This window comes from Euprymna scolopes, chromosome 33 (genome assembly GCF_053919585.1).
Source record: "Euprymna scolopes isolate OS-2025 chromosome 33, ASM5391958v1, whole genome shotgun sequence".
In the NCBI taxonomy this organism is placed as follows: domain Eukaryota; kingdom Metazoa; phylum Mollusca; class Cephalopoda; order Sepiida; family Sepiolidae; genus Euprymna; species Euprymna scolopes.
In genome coordinates, this window is record NC_136514.1 from 19,748,542 (window position 1) to 19,769,563 (window position 21,022).

General features: G+C 34.1%; 1 protein-coding gene across 1 annotated transcript in view; it reads left to right on the forward strand.

The window, feature by feature from the left end:
• The window catches only part of LOC145258166 (WD repeat-containing protein 37-like), a gene marked incomplete in the record, with an annotated part of 749,116 nt that overhangs the window by 225,095 nt on the left and 502,999 nt on the right, over nucleotides 1–21,022 (forward strand). The window contains 1 exon segment of the mRNA XM_080115977.1: nucleotides 2,507–2,692. Within this exon segment, the coding sequence (XP_079972103.1) occupies nucleotides 2,507–2,692 (186 nt within the window).

The window sequence follows — 21,022 nt, forward strand, 5'->3', positions numbered from 1 at the left end:
TTTTTAATTTGTTTTTCCATTAAAAAAAAAAAAAAAAAATGAAATTTTGGTGCATGTTCAGATAGTCGACAGAACGATTTTTTAAATTTTTTTAAGTATGTGGTTTGAAGCAAAAACAGTTCTTACTTGCCATGTCAAAAATCCAAAAAATTACGAAAATTCATTAAGTAGAACTGCTTTTGTGATTTTAGTAAAAAAAAAAAAAAAAAATTTTATCGCTATAGATTGAAACAGTACGTCAGCCATTAAAGTGGCAAAACGGGAGATAAGTATGTCCCCTGTATTAGTAATCTTCAAGGTGTTCACATCTAGGGAAAATGCAATTTTCCATAAAAATTGCTTTTAACTATAAATAATTTATATTCGATGAATTTTCGTAATTTTTTTAAATATATTACTATTTTCGACATGACAAGTAAGTACTGTTTTTGCTTGAAACAATATATTTAAAAAAAATCCATCTGTCGACTCTATCTTAACTGGCACATTTTTTTAATGCTTTTCCTTTGATTAAAAAAAATTATTATTGCAACTTCTATCCCTTACTAAAAATGATTACACTTGTTATAACTTACTGTTTGTAATGTTATTTCTCACTAAAAAGTAAAAATACATTGTTTAAGGGCAATGAAACCCAGTAAGAAGCCATTACATTGGAAATATTTTCCGACCATATATTATGAGTTAGCACTCGTGGAGAGACAGACTGTCATTTTTTTTTTTTTTCAGAATGTAGAAAGAGTTATCTCTCTTGAATAACAAAAGTTATGTCCCTTGGTAAAAATAAGACTATGCTACTTTAAATTATTAATGGTTTATTCTCGTAGCATAATTCATGCTAGGGAATTCATTCATATATATATATATATATATATATATATATATATATATATATATATATATATGCGTGCGCGCGCGCTTTTGTATAATTCATTATTGCTCGAACTTGAGAGATTCGTTCATTAGTAGTTGCATCTTTTTTTCCCTTACAATTTCTCGCAGTTGTGTTGGTTTCAACATCCTAAATTCTTGAACGAATAAGTAAAATTGAATTATCCACCTCGGATCCATGACGAATTATACAAAAACGTCGACCATTGAATGCGACTTCAGATTTTTAACCAATTTTTTAAAATAATTTTTTCTAATGAAAATAAACAACTTGTATAAAATTGATTTAAATTCCAGATTTTCATATGAATTATTTAATCTCATTGTAAATCCAGGAATTTTTAACTCTAAAAGCAAATGCTAAAAAAATTAAAACGAATATAACATTTCAATTTTGCGCAGACAAGCAGTTTTCTGGATAATAAGACCTATATTATCCAACGTAATCCTACTTGTGGCCACGTTTTTTCCCAACTGTAAAGTACTAATGCGCATGCGTGTCACAAAACACCCCCTCCACCATGTAAAGAATGGCGAACGCCACTAACGTTTATAAAGTAATGGATTAAATAAATATCTTAATATCCTGAAAACTACATGTCTGTGCAAAATTTAAATGTGATACTCGTTTGCAGCATACCCGAAAACCTATAAATGTCGCCATTTTAAAGGTCAGTGTTAAGGTAGAATGAAAGTAAAAATTGAATATAAACTTAATATTTAAAAATAAATCAAAACGAAAAATGTAAGGGGAATAATTTGTTTAAAAAAGCAAAAGAATCTGGAGTTATCGAACTTGTTAGATTTAAAAATTTCTGAGAGATGGCGATAACTGAATACTAATTTGATTTTGATCCAAAACGTTCATATCATAATCTTCAAGTAAAATAAAATATTATTGTATTATATTATTGAAACAAATTATTATAATATTATTATTATATTATTATAATACAAAAATGTTATCCTTAACATAAATTTCAGTAATTTTTCATTTTAACATTAATTTTATTTTGTATAATAATAATAATAAAAATAAACCGAAAAATAAATTATTTTAAGGGTTTTATTTTTCATTTTTAACATATTCAGAGCAGATTGAATTGGTAGCAGGCATAAAAGTGCTACCCAATTTAACGAAAAATGATCCCGTTTTTAGCGATTGTAATGTTCTAGAACTGTTAACCTATTTTGGCCATCTGAGATAAATTCTGACTTTAAGTCGATTTCGTGTAGTTTTACGATTTTGCCAGTCAGACTTAGGGTTAGAGATTAAAAAAAAAATTAACTGTCCTAAAAAGTTATAACACAAAAACAGGGAATCATTATGTTTGATTTATATGCAAAACTAATCACCCTCTTTAAATTTTAAAATATTATTTTGAGGTATTCACATGTAATCACCTAAGAAAAAAAAAAAATTGTCAGATGAGGTTGTGGCAATGACTGCTATATTCAGTTTTAAAGCAGCTTTGTACAGCATTAGTTGACAATCTGGATTTGAATTCAATCTTTAATGTGTTTATGGTAACTTACATGAATAAAAACAACAAAAAATAAAAGTGAAATATCCGTTGGTATAATGTTGTATTGATGTTTTTGATTTTCTTTCCAGATAGTACTGACCCCTCACATGAAGCTGCTCTGGTCAAGACTCCGGCTGTTGAACTGACCGGTCACACATGTGTTGTGATTGCAGCCGATTGGATGACAGGAGGGGAACAGGTGATCTCAGCCTCCTGGGATAGGACGGCCATACTGTATGATTCAGAATCAGGAGTACAGGTTAACACACTTACGGGTAAGTTGCGGTTCTTTTCATGTTTCTTTTGTCAAGTGCCTTGATTGATTGTTTTTGCTTTTTTTTCTGCTAAACTATTGGAATGATATTGCAGTAGCAAATCTGTTTGTTCATTCCGTATAGTTTATGTGCAGCTGAAATGATTTTAGCATGTAGCAAGTTTTTATTTAAAGTCAGATGTTTACTTACGACAATCCTTAGAAATATTTATCCAGGTAAGTTTATTATATATATATATATATATATATATATATATATATATATAAACAGCTGTCCCTGTTTTTAAATCTCCGAAACAGCTACATGGTAAGCAGCTGAGGATCCCCATTTTTAATTTACAAAATTTTAGTTAAGGTTTTCTCTTTTCATCCTTATATAGTTAAATTCTTTTTTGTAATTGAAGACTTTTGCGAAATCGGCTTATGCAAGTGCTAAGTCTATTTCTATTTAACAATTTTAGTTAAGGCTTTTTTTTCTTTATTTATTTTATATTTTTCCTTAAATAACTGAATTCTTTTTTGTAATCATAAACTTTTTAGAATTTGGATTATGTAGGTGCTAAGTCTGCGATAGGTTAAATTTAGTCCCCCCCTCCCGAATTTAAACTGCATTTTTTTTTTTAACATTCATTTTATTCAAAGCTTTGTCAGGCTATATATATATAGTTATACATTTTATGCATGTAATAATATTTAATAATAAAAATAAATATGTTCCATTCATTTATATATATATATATATATATATATATAAAAACAAAAATACCTTTTCGCTCCTTAAAAAATCGCTAAGGTAGTCGAAAAAAAAATAACATTTCACTGTTGTTAATATCACTAAAAAACGCCAACAACAAATCTTAAATTTAAGTGATAACAAAAAAACGTGCCTTCAAGTGCTGAATCATTGTAGCTCATTTGGTAGAGCACCAAAGCATGAGTTTAATCTTAACCCATGCTGATGATGGCTGAAAGTTAGAAACATCCATGTATATGGGTATACATTTTATGCACATAATATTTAATAATAAAAATAAATATATCCCGTCTATTATAAAAATCTCACCTGTCTGTTTAAATGTATGTATGTATGTCTGCCTAAAACTTTCAACAGAGGCGACAGATTTTCACAAGCTCAGTATCAGTTTGAAGCTCGACCCTTCAGATGACAAATGTTGAAAAATTGGCGAAAAACATTAATTCCTTCACCCTCAATTGGGCACTTATCTACAGAGAGAGATCGCTTTTTACGCTGATATTTTTGAAAATCATCCCATTTTTTCGATTGACTAGCCTTAATTTAAACCTTGGCCACTTCCAGATTGGCAATGAGCGCAACAGCAAAAATGTTTTTTTTTCATGTTCTTTTCCTTTGCGGTACAAGTTCGAGCCTGCCTACCTACTACCACATTTTTTTTTTTTTTTTTTTTCAACACACACCTCTAAACACCTGGGCAATGCCGGGCACCCGGCTAGTAAAAAAATAAAGGGTTACTTATATATATAGCTTTTATAAAAGCTTTAACATTGTATTAAGCATTTTTGAAAGAATATTATTTTATTTTTAGTTCATGTTATCAATACATTTATTGATGAATATATATATATATATATATATATATATATATATATATATATATATATATATATATATATATATATGCCTGTGTTTGTGTTAGTTAAAAAGCTAATGAAAATCAAGTACTATACCCAAATATATTAAATAAAAATTTGTATCGGAGTTAATTTATTTTAAAAATTTATATTTTTACAAAAGTTCTGTTTTCATAACTCCTTTTTCTTTAAGAAAATATTTTTAAGAAGTTTGGATTTGTTTTTTTTCAGTTCTTCAGATCTTTTATGTAAAGATAAAATTAATGAGAAAAATAGAAATTTTTTTTGTAAAAAAAAAAACCCCATAAATTTTAAAAATAAATTAATGCTGAAGCAATCGTGCAAGATCTTCGTATTTTATTTTTATTGACAAAACCAAACCATATCTTATAAGTTTTCTGTTTTCAGCTTTTTACTAGCACGGAGACCCACTGTTATTTTATTGTAATCAAAATGGAGGGAGCAGGAAGATCTGCCCATATTTATTCTCATTGAAATCAGTGAAATCGTCCATTTTTCAATCAAATCAATTCATTGCCTGCTCTCATGTGGTTCACCAGAAGGAAACTTCACAAGTTTATACATGGTGACTTAGTTCACAATACATTGTAGTTTACATTGCACTGTAGAGAGCCTACTGTTGATTTTTAAAATTATTTTATATAATGGCTTGAATTCAACTTAAAAATGCAATAATCGAGTATCATGGTTTAGTTGTGCTTTAAACAGAAACCTGCATTTGAAATGTTCCAATATCATATTATAGAACCTATTGTTGATTTTATATGTTGCGCCTTTCTGCTTGTGTGGTAATAAAACTTCTCAAGTGCACTTGTAATTTTAGGCTGTGCATGGCATTAACGTTAGTCGAAATCGCCTGTTCCTTCTTTCATCAGAATTTTTTTATTATTATCGGCACTTATCAAAGACATTCTGATACAAAACCTATCTGAGAACACTGCCAGACACATAAAGTACATTTGTGTGAAATTTAAAAAAAAAAAATCGTCCCAGCCGTTTCGGGGTGCATAGGGAGCAAATTCTCTTTCTTTCACACACACACACACACACACACACACACACACACACACACACACACACAGAGTTCCTCTTATATAATAGACTTTACAGATTGAAACTATTTTTTTTTCTAGTTGAAAACTTAAAGTTTATATAAGAATATCCATCTTCGGTTAAACGGATTTCTCAAACTGAACAGTTTTGCAGCATGCTTATATTCCTGTACATTAAAATCAAACTTTGTGTCTAGAATCTTTCTATTAATTTTGATCAAAATCCAATACATGATTTTGATTCTGGAAAATGGTTTTAAGCTTTTTAAAGAAATTGCAATTCAGGCAATCTTGCTTAATTGGTGTTAATGATTATGGATCAAATTTAATGCAAATTTGAAATCTTTGGAAATTTTAAATGGGGAAGTTGTATCCATATGCCCCCTAAAATACCTTTAAAATACCCCAAAGAAATTTTAATGTGCAGAATATTTAATTATTCGTCTCTTATACTTACTTTTCTAATTTTTGTGAAATTAGAGGTATCTTAATTTTCACACCAGCAATTTTACAAGAGACTAAATAAATATATCCCGCATTACATTTTGTCAGGAGTGATTGACTCAACCACTATTCGCATGGCACCATTTTCTGCTTTGGTCTTTGAAGTTCTTCATATATTTGTTATTATCATTAAGATTTGAACCAGCTGTTGGTGCTATCTCTTGTCATGCCATCGTTTTGTTACATGTGTTAATACTTCTTCTAGTTGTAAAGGTTTGACATCCGTTTTTTGAGGCAAGTGAATTCGGCAGACTTGTGTGGCCGCAGTCCTGCTGTCAATATCGACTGACACTCTTTTGGGGATCTCAGATGTGTTATGTTAAGCACCTTCATCAGTCATGTTCGTTTCATCTCACAGCACCGGTTATGCTTATCAAAAGTGGCCCACTTATCACTTGTATTCATTTTCAGCACTTCTCTGGAAATTTGGATTGACTCCATTGGTCAGTAGAATTGACCCATTTAGAGTTAGTATGTCAAGGCTATTTACTGGATAGAATTTTGATCATTGAGCATCATCTATCCTAAGAGTAAACTTTGCTAAACTTCTAAAGTTACTAAATGAGTCAATTAATCTTTTGGCTGTATGTTTTTTTCTGACAATCAATTTGCACTACAAAGGTGCTTAGAACTCGCAATAGAATTTCCTTTGGCTTCATCACAAGTGGGCAATTGCCATCTTTCAAGTTCCTGGTTGCTCACTATGCTAGTGTCGGCAGAATCGTACTTGGAAAAGGAACCAACCCAAAGATGATATGCATGCAGTGACTTAACTCTGCGAAAAAATAGGACTAGTTCAAGACGTGATGGGTGTGAATAGGATTGAAGCTAATGCCTTGCAATTCCGTAGCATGCGTGAGGGAATTGATTGCGTTTCAGTGACAAGCTTTCCTTCTTGTGAAAGGAAACGTGTGAGTCCTCTGTGATGATGGTGACAGAAGAGAAGACGTATAACAGATGTGTTTAAATGCTGTATTACACATGAGAAACAAACTACACTGGCTTTTGTTATACAAGAAAAGGTGTTTGGTGTTGCCTAGGAGGTTAACGAGATGAGGAAAAGATGATGCCTGAAACCACGACTCCCTGATGATACCCGGACAACTTTGCCACAACACCTTATGGTTAGCACCGCAGAACATTCTCTTTCCCTTTAATAGACGTTTGTTGTTAGTTATAGAAGTTCCTGTGATTTACGACCAGTTAAGAATCCTTGGTCTGTATTTTAGGATAGGTCAGATGGGTTACTGATATGTCACTGATGTGAATGGCCAAAAACTGCATTGTTAAAGATCTTGTCGGACGGATACAACTAGAATCTGAACATTGAAGTATATGATAGCAAAGTTTCCACAGTTCTCTCCTGTCTTTACTTTCGTGCATGCCTGAGATTGATGGGGTGCCAACGCAACACAAGGTTGCTTGCACAAAATGCCTGACAGGATTAGACAAACTGGCTCACCATGTATAATAGATTGCATCAAATTTTCTTCATTCCTGGTAGCGTTGGGGTTTTCAGCCCTAATGAAAAAAACCTGTGGTCATTGTTATGTATACTTTCCCACTATGTGAGGTATCGTGCAGATAGACATGAAGGAAGAACTCTAAGTATGGGAAAGGGCAAGGAAAGGAGTGAGGAGGGGTAATGAATTCAGTAGAAACATTGCCAGTTACTTATGGACACAATGATTTTGCCACTTTTGCTAGTTGTTGACCAATATGGTGTCTGTATGTATGATGAAGTGCAGCACTGACCACATTGTGGGTATGCCAACCATCATTCAGCAACCACCTGTGTTGCTTGCAGTGACGAGGCAATTCTGTTGCTAGAGTCTCCCATCATTCACAGCTACAAACACAAACATGTGTTTCTGTGGTTTATGAAACATTTAGTGTAACAAACCTTGAGAACTGGTGTCGGTACTTGTCCGATGCCATAAAAAGGACCAGCAACAAAAAAGTTTAATCGCATAAACAAACCTTTTTGGTTGCTGATTTATTTTTCCTTTTACTGGTTCTGGAGTACTTGGTCCATTTACCATATGTGAGAAACATCACTGACAAGTATGCATACCATACCTTTGTTGAGTTTTGGCATGATGAAGTGTCATCCACCGTGGGTAGATCGGTGACTGAACATAACCCTCTTTGAGGTAAGGCGACTCTGGTGTCAAGATGCTCCATTTTATTGCTCTTTTCTAAGGCTGGTGACAAAATGCAATGCTGACCGCAAATCAAGTAACCAACTGGTTTAAGAAATAAAAATTAAACTTATACTGAAAAGCTCATATCTCGTAGAAAGATGTTAGAAACAGACATGTTAAACTGTTTGTTCAATTCCAATTTCCATCTACTACTCCTATAAATAAAACGGAATTGTGTCCCTTAGATTTCTTTCACATATTGCATAACTACCAAAAATTTACTTGTTGATAAGGACAATAGTCCAAAGATATTATTTTTGTTGAAGCCTGAGAAATAATAAATAACACCCAACGAAGTTTCAAATTACTACATAACATTTAAAAATTGCTCTAATATCAACTCCTCTGAGTAATTCTTTTCCAATTGACCCCCTCCCTCCAAAAAATAAATATTAAAAAAATAATGTGCTTATATTTGACCAGGATAATGTTAAAAAAGACTATCTTCAACCAGAACTAGTGCCCATCCTTACAAAACTGTTTAAACGTTGTCTTAAGGAGAATTGCTTCCCATCACCCTGGAAGATCTCATCAGTATGCCCTGTATTTAAGAATTCAGGTGATCGCTCATCTCCCTCTCCGTACAGGCTAATAAGTCTCCTGTGCGTCATGAGTAAGTTTCTGGAATCTGTTAAATACAGAAGTAATCTACCATCTCAGCAAAAAATAACCTTAGTGACACACAATATGGTTTCCGTTCTGCTAGATCTACAGCAAATGTGCTTACAGTTATATCTCATAGGATTAGTGAATCTCTCGAAGAAGGCTACCTTTCTAGGGCAATTGCTCTTGACATATGAAAAGACCTTTGATAGAGTATGGCATAAAGGTTTACTTCACAAGATCTCTAGCTACAGTATAACTGGAAATGTCTTCTCAATTATTAAATCATTTCTCTCTGATAGGTTCAGAAGAGTAATGGTTGACGGGCAGAAATCAGAAATTCACAGTATTAATGCTGGAGTCCATCAGGGGTCCATCTCTCTTCCTGATCTACATTAATGATCTTACATCATTCATAGACATTTATGCTGATGACACTACTATCTACAGTAGCACATCTAAAACTGTAAACGACCAAGTTCTCGCCGATTCTCTCTCCTCTGATCTTGAGCAAGTGGTACAATGGGGAAAGATGGCTTGTTGCTTTTAATGCATCTAAAACCAAGCTTTTATCTTTACATCATCAACGCTCTGATCCCCATCTGGCATCAATTGAAATGAATGGCTCTCGTCTTGGGTAGGCCTCATGTTTTGACAAGCTTCTGGGCTTGACCTTTACTCCTGATCTTAAATGAAACACATATATTAAATCCGTTGCCAAGACCGCTGGAAAAATGGTAGGATCCTTCTATCGCTCCAGTAGATATTTCACTGCTGATGCAATTCTCTATCTATATAAGAGCCAGGTACGTCCAAGGATGGAGTACTGTTGCCACATCTGGGCAGGAGCTGCTAGAAAGGACTTATCCAGTCTTGATAGTTCAAAATAGATTTCATAGTCTCGTAGGGGATGTCCTTTTCTCTTTCCTGCAACCTCTTTCTCACAGAAGAGATGTTGCGAGTTTGTCTCTGCTTTATCGTTATTTTCATGGCAAGTGCTCGACTGAGCTCCAATCTATGGTCCCTCCTCGCTAAACTTTCACAAGAAACACCCGTCTAGCAGAAAACACTATCAACAATTTCCCCCACTCTTTATCTGTGCCTAAACCTAGACGTAGATTCCATGAACAAAGCTTCCTTCTTAGAACTGGACGCCTATGGAACTGTTCCGTTTTCCTGCTTTCCAACTGACTACATTATGGTTGTCTTCAAGTCTAACGTAAACAAGTTTTTGATGAGCTGTTCCATATAAGGTAACAAATTTACCGAATTTCCATTATTAACGAGTACTATATTGTCCAATTTCTATTGTACAATCGTTAACCCTTATCCTCGAGTGGCCTCTTGGCCTTGATAAGTGGTTTTGCCTATATAAAAAAAAAAAGAAGAAAATCTGCTTTGTGAGTGGGTCATGTGTAGTTTTTGACTTCTAGGTGGACACGCATGTGAAGATGAACATATGCTCATTCACTTCACTATGTGTACTTACTTGCCGTGATCGTCTTGCATGTTGTTCCAGCCTAAAGCCGTCATGTATCCAGTCCATGCTGGAATGAAGATTCTTCTGACCAAGCAAAGCCAGTAGTTCAATTTATAACTAGCATGGGTGCTCGGTGTTGCCCGGGTGTTTGGAGGTGTGTGTTAAGCAAAAAAAAATGGTAGTAGGCAGGCTCGAACCCGTACTGCGAAGGAGGAAAAACAAATGAAAAAAAAAATGGCGTCTTTGCTATTGTATCCATCGCCAAACCAGAAAAGGCAAAGGTTTAAATTAAGGCTAGTCAATCGAAAAGAGGGGATGACTTTCGAAAATATCAGCGAAAAAAGCGACCCCCTCCCTGTAGAAAAGTGCCCAGTTGAGCATGCAGGAATTAATGTTTTTAGCCAATATTTGTCGTCCGAAGGGTCAAGCTTCAAAACGATACTGATCTCGTGAAAATCTGTTACCTCTGTCGAAAGTTTTAGGCAGACATACAAACATACATTCATGCAGACAGGTGAGATTTATATTATAGATAATAAATATTTATTATTTTTTGAAATTACAAATGGTACCCGTCTAACTAGATGAATAACAAACTTGCAGCACTGAATATTTGCTTGACCAAATCGAGACAAGTTCATTTAACAAAGTGTCTTGGCTGAGCCAATCTGGTTGGAGAAACGTAACAGGCCAAACTGCCTCATAGTTATGCCAAAACTCAACTGCCCCTTAAACGTTCAACTCCTCCTCACCTTTCTTATTCTCTTGTTACCTCTTCACCCATTTAAAAAAAAAAAAATATAAAACAAGGTTCATGATGATGTTGATGCTGATTCTGACTTTGTTTAATTTAATCTCACAGTATTTAACTTGATGAAATAAAAATGTACCTTAATAAAATTATCTTTTCGCTAAAATCATAACCTGAAATTTAAGAGTTTTTGTTTTAATTCAGTTGGAAAGAAAATATAAAAAAAGAAAAAGAAAAAAAAACCCAACAAAATCAGTATTAACTCGTTGACCTCCTTTTGTTGAAAACTTAATATCTTATTTTAATAATCTCCTCAGTCTGTCATTAATTTCACTGGCATACTTGGCTAAGTACAAGTGCTTGATTCATTTCTTTGTTAATAGTTTTAAAAGTGCACTTAATAAAGACGCTAGCTGACGTCGTTAGAAAGTCATAAAAAGCAGCCATTACATTCGCTTCCTCATTAAATTTTCAAGTGTTTCCTGCAACTTTCAAAATAACTTATGTTGCTAAATGCATCATATATTAAAATGGACGAGTTTTCCTTATTTTCATTCGATCAATTAGCAAAATTATTGTATCTTTTTAACAAATCGCTGAAATAAGATGGAAACTCAACTGGGAAAACATTACATCTTTTCACGATTGGTGACATTTATTGGATGTGTTTCTGCCAATATTTTGATTAATTTTCGATTTTTGGGCGATTATATAAGCTCCAAACTGGCTGTAAGGAAAGCACCATGTTTTTTTAATTTACAGGCATTGCAATCTGTTTTGTTATTAAATAAAATACTTTAAATTAAGTTAAAACACAAACAAATTATCTAGATAAGTAGAAGAGTAACTAAGTTTGCCTTCTATAACATTTTTTAAAAACATTTTTATTATATTATTTATTTTTTGTTTTATTCCCAAAAGAAATCATTAGAATGCTGATAGTCTTTAGAAGAGAAATAAACATTACTGTGCAACTCACTTGCTCGGCTTTGCCTGGTCATAAAATATGCTTAAATATGATATTTTGATTAATGCAGATTTCGTATTTATTATTATCCTAGCTTGGGTATCCAGCATTGCCCGGGTATTTGTAGGTGTGTGTTGAGCAAAAAAAAAAAAAAGTTTTAGTAGGCAGGCAAGCTCGAACCTGTGATGCAAAGGCGGAAAAGAAAGTGGAGGTGTGTGTGTGTGTGTAAGGGTGTTGCTTGAACAAAAAAAAAAAAGTTGCGAGCGAAAAAAAAGTGGTAGTAGGCAGGCTCGAATCCGTACCGCGAAGAAGGAAAAGGAAGTGAAAAAAAAAAAAAAGTGACATGTTAGCTGTTGTGCCCATCGCGCCAAACCGGAAGTAAAGTAGGTTTAAATTAAAGCTATATAATCAAAAAGAGGCGATGACGTTCGAAAATATTGCCAGAAAAGCGATCCCTCTCTGTAGAAAAGTGCCCAGTTGAGGGTGAAGAGATTAGTGTTTGTGGCCAATTTTTCAATATTTGTCATCTAAAGAGTTGAGCTTCAAAATGATACTGATCTCGTGAAAATCCATCGCCTCTGTGGAAAGCTTTTGTGAGGCATACAAACATACATACATACATTTAAACAGACAGGTGTAATTTATATTATAGATTATATTGGACCTAATATATAGTAATGATTTAAAAAGTTAAAAAAAAAAAATGATTTGTGTGCCACCACAAAGAATCGAAACTAGAACGTTTAGCTTACAATTTACTTTTTCCTTTGACGTTAATGCCTGAGCTATGAAGACATGTTAGCTGCAAGGCTAAAAATTAAAACATGAACCAATAGCTATTACGTTACACATGCATATTTGTAATGCTGTTGTACGACTTTCACCTGGCAAATTCCATATTTTTTAATTTTCACACTTTTGCACCGATTTCTCTGGCTAAAACCCAAATATAAAGTTTTGCATGGGTTCAAATATCCTATAGTTTAAGTTCCATATCTGTAGACCAAAAACTGAGAGGAGTTTGGTAGGCAAAATTTTTTAAACAAATATATATACGTGTACATAAATATATATAGAAAGAGGTTTGTGTTTACTATAACCTTCATACGCAACTATTACGCAAGTATAAATCATGTAGAATATCTGCATGAATATAATTACACATAATAGTTAACTAAAGATGATCATCCCATAAGAAAACTGAAAAAAACTAATAGGGAATTAATTAAAATGAATTTTTAAAAGAATGTGCAAATCAACCAAATCTTTAGCAGAGGAATGCAATTCCATGACCCATATATAACATTGTATTTTCTTTTTAAATATATAGAAAAAAAGGGTTTTTAATATGAATATCAATATATATTTATATACATTTATAGGAGCATATATATATATATATATATATATATATATATATATATATTTTGTGTACAGAAAGTTGTTAGTTGAGACAGGTCATTGGTACCGTCGGTTTCAAGCCCAATAATAAGGCCCGTTTAAGGTATCCTTATCAAGCTCTCTTCAGCCAATATTCGCTCTTAAAATTTGGATTTTCCTTTTAATTGAGCACTCTGCTGGAATTCTTTTTCCAAAAAAAACTAATCATATATATATATATATATATATATATTAGTTCAAGCTAAAGAACTCAAACTATTGGCTTATTTTGAGATTACATAACCCGCATTTTATTAATAAATACGATATTAAGAAATCCCCAGAATATATTATATACTGCAAATAGAATTAAGCTCAATGGGTAACATGTTATGTTAAATAGAGCTTACACATTTTAATGTGATAGAATAAAAAATTGACATAATTAATATTATGTTTTGACTATTCTAATAAATGCCCAGCCAAAGATTAGTTTAGAAGTCAATTTCTGAAAGTTGTCCAACACATGCCGCTATGTAAAATGGATGTTAAACCAATTATGATAATGATGGTTATTGCTGCTGTTGAGTATTATTCATGATGATTGTGTTGGTATTCATTTCCCTGATATCTTTCTATTAAGAATTCTTTTAAGGATTTTGGGTACTTACAGGAGAAACCACATGAAGGTTGCCAACATCCTAAGTGAAAGTGTTTCTGTGGAACGACCAGGATTTGAACTTGGCAAGCAAAACCGGGGTTGTTGGTCAGTGTGTACAAATGAAGACAGCACATCTCATCCTAACATTTAATAAACAACTTTATTTGTTATCTTCGTTAGAATAATAAAACGGGTTAGTCGTGGAAACTGTATGGAGATGTAGATTAAAGATTGGATGGGCCTATTGAAAGAGAGTTTGTGTGTGTACCGCATCGAAGTCCGTGTGTGAAGATAGCCATGCTGGCTTGTTTGTATTCACGTCTTAGTTGAACCCATAAGCTCAAAGGCCGGGTGAATTCAAAAGAAAATCAAATACATAAAATTTAGCCATGTCCAACAAAATAATCCAGTGGAATTGCAGAGTTATAAAAGTCAACCGGAATGAATTTCTTCTAATATTCAATTTCTGCCCTACAATATTATGTCTACAAGAGACCTTTTAAAAACCATTTGGATGCATGGAAATCTGGAAATCACCCCATCTCAGGTGCATACCATCATAAAAAATCTTGACTCTTCAAAAGCACGTGGACCTGATCTCATCCCAGCTGTGCTATTAAAAAGGTGCTCTGCCGAAGTAGCGCTGGTTCTCTCCAAACTTTACAACAAATGCCTTAAGGAATCTTGCTTTCCTGCCTGCTGGAAAACTACTTCTGTGGTACCAGTTTGCAAGAATTCTGGTGAAAGAACTGACCCAGTAAATTAACACCCCATTAGCCTCCTTCCACTTTTCGCCAAAATATTTGAGTCCATTATTAACCAAGCTCTAGTCCATCACCTTACAGATGCTAAACTTCTTACCGACCAACAATACGGATTTAGGCAAACCCGTTCCACGGCAGGCATCCTAACTGTAATCTCTGAGTGTATATACCATTCACTTGACAAAGCAGGGGAGGGTAGAGTGTTAGCTCTAGATATGTCTAAGGCTTTTGACAGGGTATGGCACAAAGGCCTTCTCAGGAAAATCAGATCATACGGTATCACTGGAAGAATATTTAGCATAATTAAATCCTTCTTAGATAAGAGAAAAATCTAGGTTGTCATCGATGGCCGTACATCTAAACAATATGATATAAATGCAGGAGTGCCTCAGGGGTCTATCCTTGGACCTGTATTATTTCTAATATTCATAAATGACCTCCCTGACAAAATTGTCTGTGAGATGAGTATATATGCTGATGACATCACTCTCTATAACCGACACGACAGGAAAACAAATGAACACATATCTAGAGAAATGGCAAAAACACTAGAGGATGACCTCTGATCTGTAGTGGAATGGAAACAAAAATGGATGGTCACATTCAATGCTGCTAAGACTAAACTTGTTTCCTTCAATAACAAAAAGAAACCTTTTCTACCACCAATAGCAATGGCCAAAGACTCTTTATCTGAAAGCACATCCTTTAAACTCCTCGGCCTATCATTCACAGGAAACATGAGTTGGAAAAATTACATTGAGAGCATTGCCAGAAACGCTGCGAAAAAGGTAGGTTCTCTCTACCGTGCTAGAAAGCTACTAACACCCGAAAGTATCCTATACCTCTATAAGGCCACCATTCGCCCATGTATGGAGTATTGTTGTCATATTTGGGCTGGTGCATCTGCTACTAGTCTCTCCCTCCTAGACAAGATTCAAAAGAGAGTCGCCAACCTAATAGGTCCTGAACCGTCATCTAAGCTTCAGCCTTTGTCCCATCGACGTAATGTAGCATCCCTCTGCCTGTTCTACAAGTATTTCAATATTGAATGCTTCGAAGAAATGCAAGCACTTGTGCCCCCTCGATGTAAGTACCCCTGAAAAACCTGACAAGCAGCAAAATCCCACCCCTTCTCAGTTGAGATCCCTAAATGTAAGAGAGCCTTCTACTCCAGTAGTTTCTTCCCCAGAACCGTTAGACTTTGGAATTCCCTTCCGAGTTCCTGCTTCCCCAACTGTAGTGACATGCAGAAATTCAAGTGTAACATGAACCGACATCTTGCTGCCCAACTCCCCACATAGTACCCCTCTAGCTTATGTCCCTGATAGTAGCCCCCTACAGGCACAGGCAGAAAAGGAGTGATTATAGAAAATATTATCAACAACAACCTATGCATATATAATAACAAAAAAACCCCAACCTATGCATATATAATAACAAAAAACAACAACCTATGCATATATAATAACAAAAAAAAAAAACAACCTTTATTCACTCTGCTGCAAACTTGTACTCAGCAATTGACCTCTCTATAAGTGATCCCAGTATCTTTATGGATTACAACTGGACAGTGCATGTGGAAGTGACCACTTCCCAATAACATAAGAACACTTTGATCCTGAAATAACCTCAAAAATTCCTTGCTAGAACCTTAAAAAAAGCTAACTGGAATGAATTCAAATTATTATACAAACACAAACTCCTACCTGGATTGCCCTGTCGATGGGGCATTAGAATACGCCGACTGCCCCCCTGCAGAGGGTAAAAGTCCCTCAATGGGGATCCTGGATATGACCTTAAACTATATCCGATGGCTAGGCCCCAGCTTGCGGGCTCTGGAGAGTGTGGAGCCACCCTTTAATTACCATTGCTCCCAGGTCCACTCTGACCCGGAGTGGTAGTACCTGTTAGGGTCCCAACTATGGGTTAAATAGAAACTGACTTGCAAAAAACAAATATATTCTATTAAAAAAATTTTCTTCAAAATCACCGGATTCGGCATTAAATAACTTGAAAAGGGTTGATATGCCGTAAAACAAAAACAACCAACCAACCAACCTACCTGGAAAACATGAAAGACCAGATCACTCACTTACAGAGACCATCATCTCAATAGTTGAGGAATGCATGCCTAAAACAAAATCATCGACCGAGTATAACCGGCCCTGGTTTAATGATTGCAAAAAGGCTATCAGCTACGGCATGCCGCATTAAGAAAATTCAACAACTAACTACTCAGAATTGAAACCACTTTAAAATATGCAGAGCTAAAGCACGCCAAATAATAAAAGAAGCCAAATGGGAATCATGGTGTACAAAATCAATAATAACACCAAAGACAAAAAATCATATGGAATATGATAGGAAAATATCAGGAAAAACACCAGTTCCCCTCTCAACCACCTCTGTATGAACAATAACAAAATAACCTAAGAAAAGGACATGGCCAACATGCTTGCAGATACTATTGCAAATAATTTATCATCCAAAAATTAATAAAAAATTCCAATATTAAACTGGAATCGGGGCGTCAGGCTTGTACTGAGATAGTCTCTATGCAGAAGACAAGGAACCCCATTATCAATTCGAAACAAGAAACTAGCCTTACAATACTTAACCAAAATTCTCTCTTGCCCAGACAATCCTGCTTACGACTATTACAAACCCACTAGATTACTCTGATAGGAAAAAATCATAACCAACAACTCCAGCCCATAATTGCATCTTCAATACCAAAACCTATTTGACCAAAAAGTAAAAGCTATAAAATCTTTTGGTCTCTGTATGAAACCACTAGTGGAAGATGCAGGTATCATAATCACAAACATCCACTCTGGCTACTAAAAGAGCTTGAAATTATCCTTGAACTAAACAAGCTCCCAGAAATAAATAGAAAAGAGGCTTGCCATTTTTCTGTTCTTGGCCTTCGGGCTGGGATCAAAGTGTAGTATCTGTTCCGGCAGATACTGCAAGCAAAGATCATATGTGGGGGCGACCCCACATATAAGACCTTGGTCAATGTAGGGGCAACCCTTCATACCAATTGTCACTATCCAGCTCCCCTACTCCCCGGGGAGTTGGTCCCCATTTCCCCATCACTCCTCACTTTAAAAATCGGCCTTGTGCCTAATTTGCTCAGTGGAGGTGCAAATAAATACCTCAAAGTGTAGTATCTGTTCTGCAGATGCTACACTTAAGATAATTTGTACCAGTCAATGGAGGGGAAACCCTCTATACTGGGACAATTATTATTTTTGATAACCAGAGTGCCCCCTTTTTTGCCTACTTTTAAGGGAGCTGGTTTTTACCCCATATTAAAAACGGCCTTGTGCCTAATTTGCTTTGGTGGGGAAGCAAATAAATACACTAAACAAGCTCCCAGAAAATCAAACTCCTCCACTAACCTATCAAGAAAAATTCCTTAACATTCAAGGAAAATACTCTAACCATCAGCATATCTACACAGATGGTTCCAAAGACAGGAATAGAACTGAATGCGGAGTAGTATCTAATAACATTACAGAAGCGACTATCAAACTATGTTTCAATTTTTAGTGTCGAAGCCACAGCTATAGACCTGGTTCTAGACCTCATTACTAACCTCACCCATAACAAATTTATAATTTTTTCAGACTCCCTATCAATACTTGAATCCTTAAAAAATCAAAACTTAAATAACCCACTACTCATCAATCTATTACAAAGAATACATATTCTTTCATAAAACAAAAATATCAGATTCTGCTGGATCGTCAGTCATTTTGGAATTCAAGGCAATGAAAGAGCCGACATAACTGCCAAAAATGCACTAAAACTCAAGCAATATAAAAATTCCACACTCGAACTACAAACAACTAATTAATAATCTCATTATGAAGAAATGGCAAGAACAATGGAATAATTGTCAAAATAACTTTTCAAAATCAAACCCACAATAGAAGAATGGTTACCAGATTTCAGAAAATCATGCAGGAAGGAGGTGGTTTTGTCCCACATTTGCATATGACACATGAACATAACCCACTCCCTGCTGCTAAAAAAGAAGACTCTTCAGAATGTTTAGCATGCCAAGAACCCTTTATGGTAAGACACTTTCTTTTGAATTGTGGTGATCTTGCACATATCAGGCAAAATTATTACAATGTTAACAATATGAAAGAACTATTTAAAAAAAAAAAAATCTAACAAAATATTAACATTTCTGAAAAAAGTAGATTTATACAAATGAATGTTAACTCAATCGAACTTTATTAAAAAAAAAATCACCTAATGATCCTAGAAGGCTGATTTGATTTACTGAATAAGTTAAAATATTTAGTCAATGACAAAAAGAAAATCCAAATTATGGAACTCAGCATTAAATAATAATTAAAAAAAAAAAGGTTGGTATGCCGTAAAACCAAACACAAGCAAACCCAACCAAACTAAATCGAACATATACAAAAAAAAAATCAAGAATTACTCAAAGGTTTGACCAATAACATGGACAGTAACACAGCATTTTCATGAAACAATATGGAACATCATAGGTACTCCTGAGCAAGACCAAATGTTTGACATTTTCTTTAGAAGGTAGGAAAACGTTTTCAACATTGATTGCGAAGATTGGTCTGATGTGAAAAAAGTTAATCTTTTATGCTATCTAAAAAGATTACAAATCTGGAGTTCGTGGAAACTGAAGTTACTATTAGAACTTTTCAGTCCCAATACATCACTGTTTCATAAATTATTGAGATCTTTTAATTTGGCTATGCAGGACAACAAAGATTATGTAGCGTTCAGTCTAAAACAAGCACTGTAATGACTTTAGACTAGCAGAATTATTGGCAGATGATTTTAAATATCTCATTTTTGCTCATGGGTTATTATCGTGAAAATGCTGAGATTAGGTGGAGGGTACTAGCAAAACTTGAAAGTGAATCCAATCTCGCTCTATATAAACTTATAGAGGATTGCCAAATAGTTATAACGATGAGAAGTGATTCTAAAAACAGGAATTGAGTGTAGCGTATGTCAAGAAAATAGTGCAGATTTAAAAATGATTTCTCAAAAAAAAAAAAAGATGTGAATGTTTAGTCACATTCTCAGTATGAAATAAAAAAAAAAAATTACTCCCTTAAAAAGAAAATGGCTATCCAAATTTTCCAAACAAGTTGACTATTCAGAATTAAAAAAACATTACCCCAAAATCATTTTACCAATATGGAGAATTACACTGGAAAGAATTCTGCCTGTTTGAGAATAAAATTTGTCAAAATTGTGGCAAGTTTAGTCACAAAATGTCACAGTGTAAAATCGGACAAAAACCAAAAAATCCAAGGAAAATCAGAGGAAAATTTACGTAAATATGTATTAGTCAAAATATTTAATAAAACTGAAATTACAGTTGGACACTGGATCAGACCTTTCAATTATAAATTTACATGTGTGAAAGAAACCCTCAAACCAACGTTGCAGAAAACACTAAAGTCAGGTTGCATGATGTATAGCAATAATATTAATTTTATTGGAGAATTATATTTGCCAGTAAATTTGTATGGGACTATTAAAAAATTGAAGGTGTACATTAAAAACATTTTCAAATCTATTTGGGTTGAATTGGATAAGAAGTTTTAAACTTTGGAATTTATCAGCCAACATTTCTAATCAGAAACTGAAAACAGTCAAAGAAACGAAAACGTAGCATAGAAAATATCTATGAAATCAAGCTATTTATGAAAAACAACAAAAGACTTTTCAGTTGAAAAGACAGTAAAAAAAACATAACTCGTATAATTTGGAAATCCGTCAAGAAATAACGAAGTAACAATTAAAAAGCGAGGGAGAAATAAAAGCATGAAAAACAGAGTTGCATAAAAAGGTTTAAATACAAACAGAAGTTGAAGCTTCTTTCTTAGAACTGCATGCCTGTGGAACTCTGTTCAGTCTGCCTGCTTCCCTCCTGATTACAACTTGGATGTCTTTAAGTCCAATGTAAACAAATTCCTGGTGAACCGCCCCCTTAAGTAGACACTTTAAATATCCACACTAACGTACTGTACTTACAATAACCCTTATCCCTGAGTGGCTTTCAGGCCTTGATAAGTGGTGACCACCTTGTAAAAAAAAAAGCATTAAGGGAAAAGCAAAAAACAATATCCAGCCAAGCAGCAAGTAGGATTGACAAATGCGAAGATGGTTCGACTATACCAGCTTCTAACATTTCAGTTTCTTTGTATAAACATAGAAATACCACAATAACTGAACTTGCACAATAGAATTGGGATGTCATTCAGAAACTAATAAACGATATTACTAAAGAAACACACCTTAAATCAAATTGCAAAAGATTGG